The 1,008-nt window shown below is 49.0% G+C and overlaps 1 protein-coding gene across 1 annotated transcript in view; it reads left to right on the top strand.

Moving 5' to 3' along the window:
• Nucleotides 1-825: 825 nt before the first annotated feature.
• Nucleotides 826-1,008, top strand: part of LOC106534594 (uncharacterized) — a gene marked incomplete at its 3' end in the record, with an annotated part of 3,716 nt that continues 3,533 nt past the window's right edge. Inside the window, 1 exon segment of the mRNA XM_014031284.1 lies at nt 826-982. Within this exon segment, the coding sequence (XP_013886738.1) occupies nt 826-982 (157 nt within the window).

Here is a 1,008-nt window from a genome sequence, read left to right on the forward strand (position 1 = left end):
AAAAACTTATTGTAGATGCTGATGGCTGTGGGCAGGAAAGGTCTTCTGTAGCGGTCTGTATTACAGCGAAGTTGAAGAAGCCTCCGACTGAAGAAGTACATAGTTTTATACATAGTACAGTGATTATAAATCAAGGCCTGAGTGTTCTTCAAAGGATGCCGTCCAGGAGCATCCTTATCAGATTTATTTTTAAAGGATGGAAAAACAGGTTCGGGTTGTCCCCGTGACAATTACAAGAAGTCACTGCAGAGCACTAGACAGTCCTTGTTAAGTGGAAAATGTCTTTCTTCTAACAGGAAGTATGTAGAATTCTAACAAAAGAAGTTCTCTTTCATAGCATTCGTTTCRTGTCTCACATTGGGAACGCCTTCGGCGTGATCTCATCAGAAGCTCATATTACATTAYGCTAGCCAGGATTGGCTGGAAATCAGCYTGTCAGTGACAAGGAGGGCCACGACCCTCCCCCATATATAGGGCTGTTCCTGCACTGACAGGYTATTCMAAAATCTCTTCTCGCAACGAGCAGAAGTTCCACCAGCTCTCTCCAGGTACTGCCTCTTCTCARAGCCTAGCTAAACTGTCCATAGACTYGTGCGCAAGCGCGGTYGCTGGGCACTTTGCTCTGGGTTAGCACAGCACCGCACAGAGTGTCTGGTTATCGGKAGCAATACCGTAAAAAAAAGGTAGCAATACTTATATAAGTAGCAAAACTTTAACTGTTTGAGCTACCCCAACGGGAAGCTGCAACACTCCCCCCCAAGCCTAGCCATACCTGGTTAGCCTAGCTGTCACCAGCTAACGTAGCTTCATACATCTCCCTGGAACATGGAGGCCGCGGGGGCTTCAGCAAAACCAGTGGAGGGCCCACAGCCACGGGCCAGCCCGTGTGGCAATAACATATCAAGCTGGGACACCCACCCAACCTGTGTGGTGTGCCTCGGCTTGAAACACGCCCAAGCATCCCTTGAGTCGGGGGAGGAGTGTGCGCACTGCAGCCGGTTCTCCCTC

Source organism: Austrofundulus limnaeus, unplaced genomic scaffold, assembly GCF_001266775.1.
Source record: "Austrofundulus limnaeus strain Quisiro unplaced genomic scaffold, Austrofundulus_limnaeus-1.0 Scaffold1217, whole genome shotgun sequence".
Classification (NCBI taxonomy): Eukaryota; Metazoa; Chordata; class Actinopteri; order Cyprinodontiformes; family Rivulidae; genus Austrofundulus; species Austrofundulus limnaeus.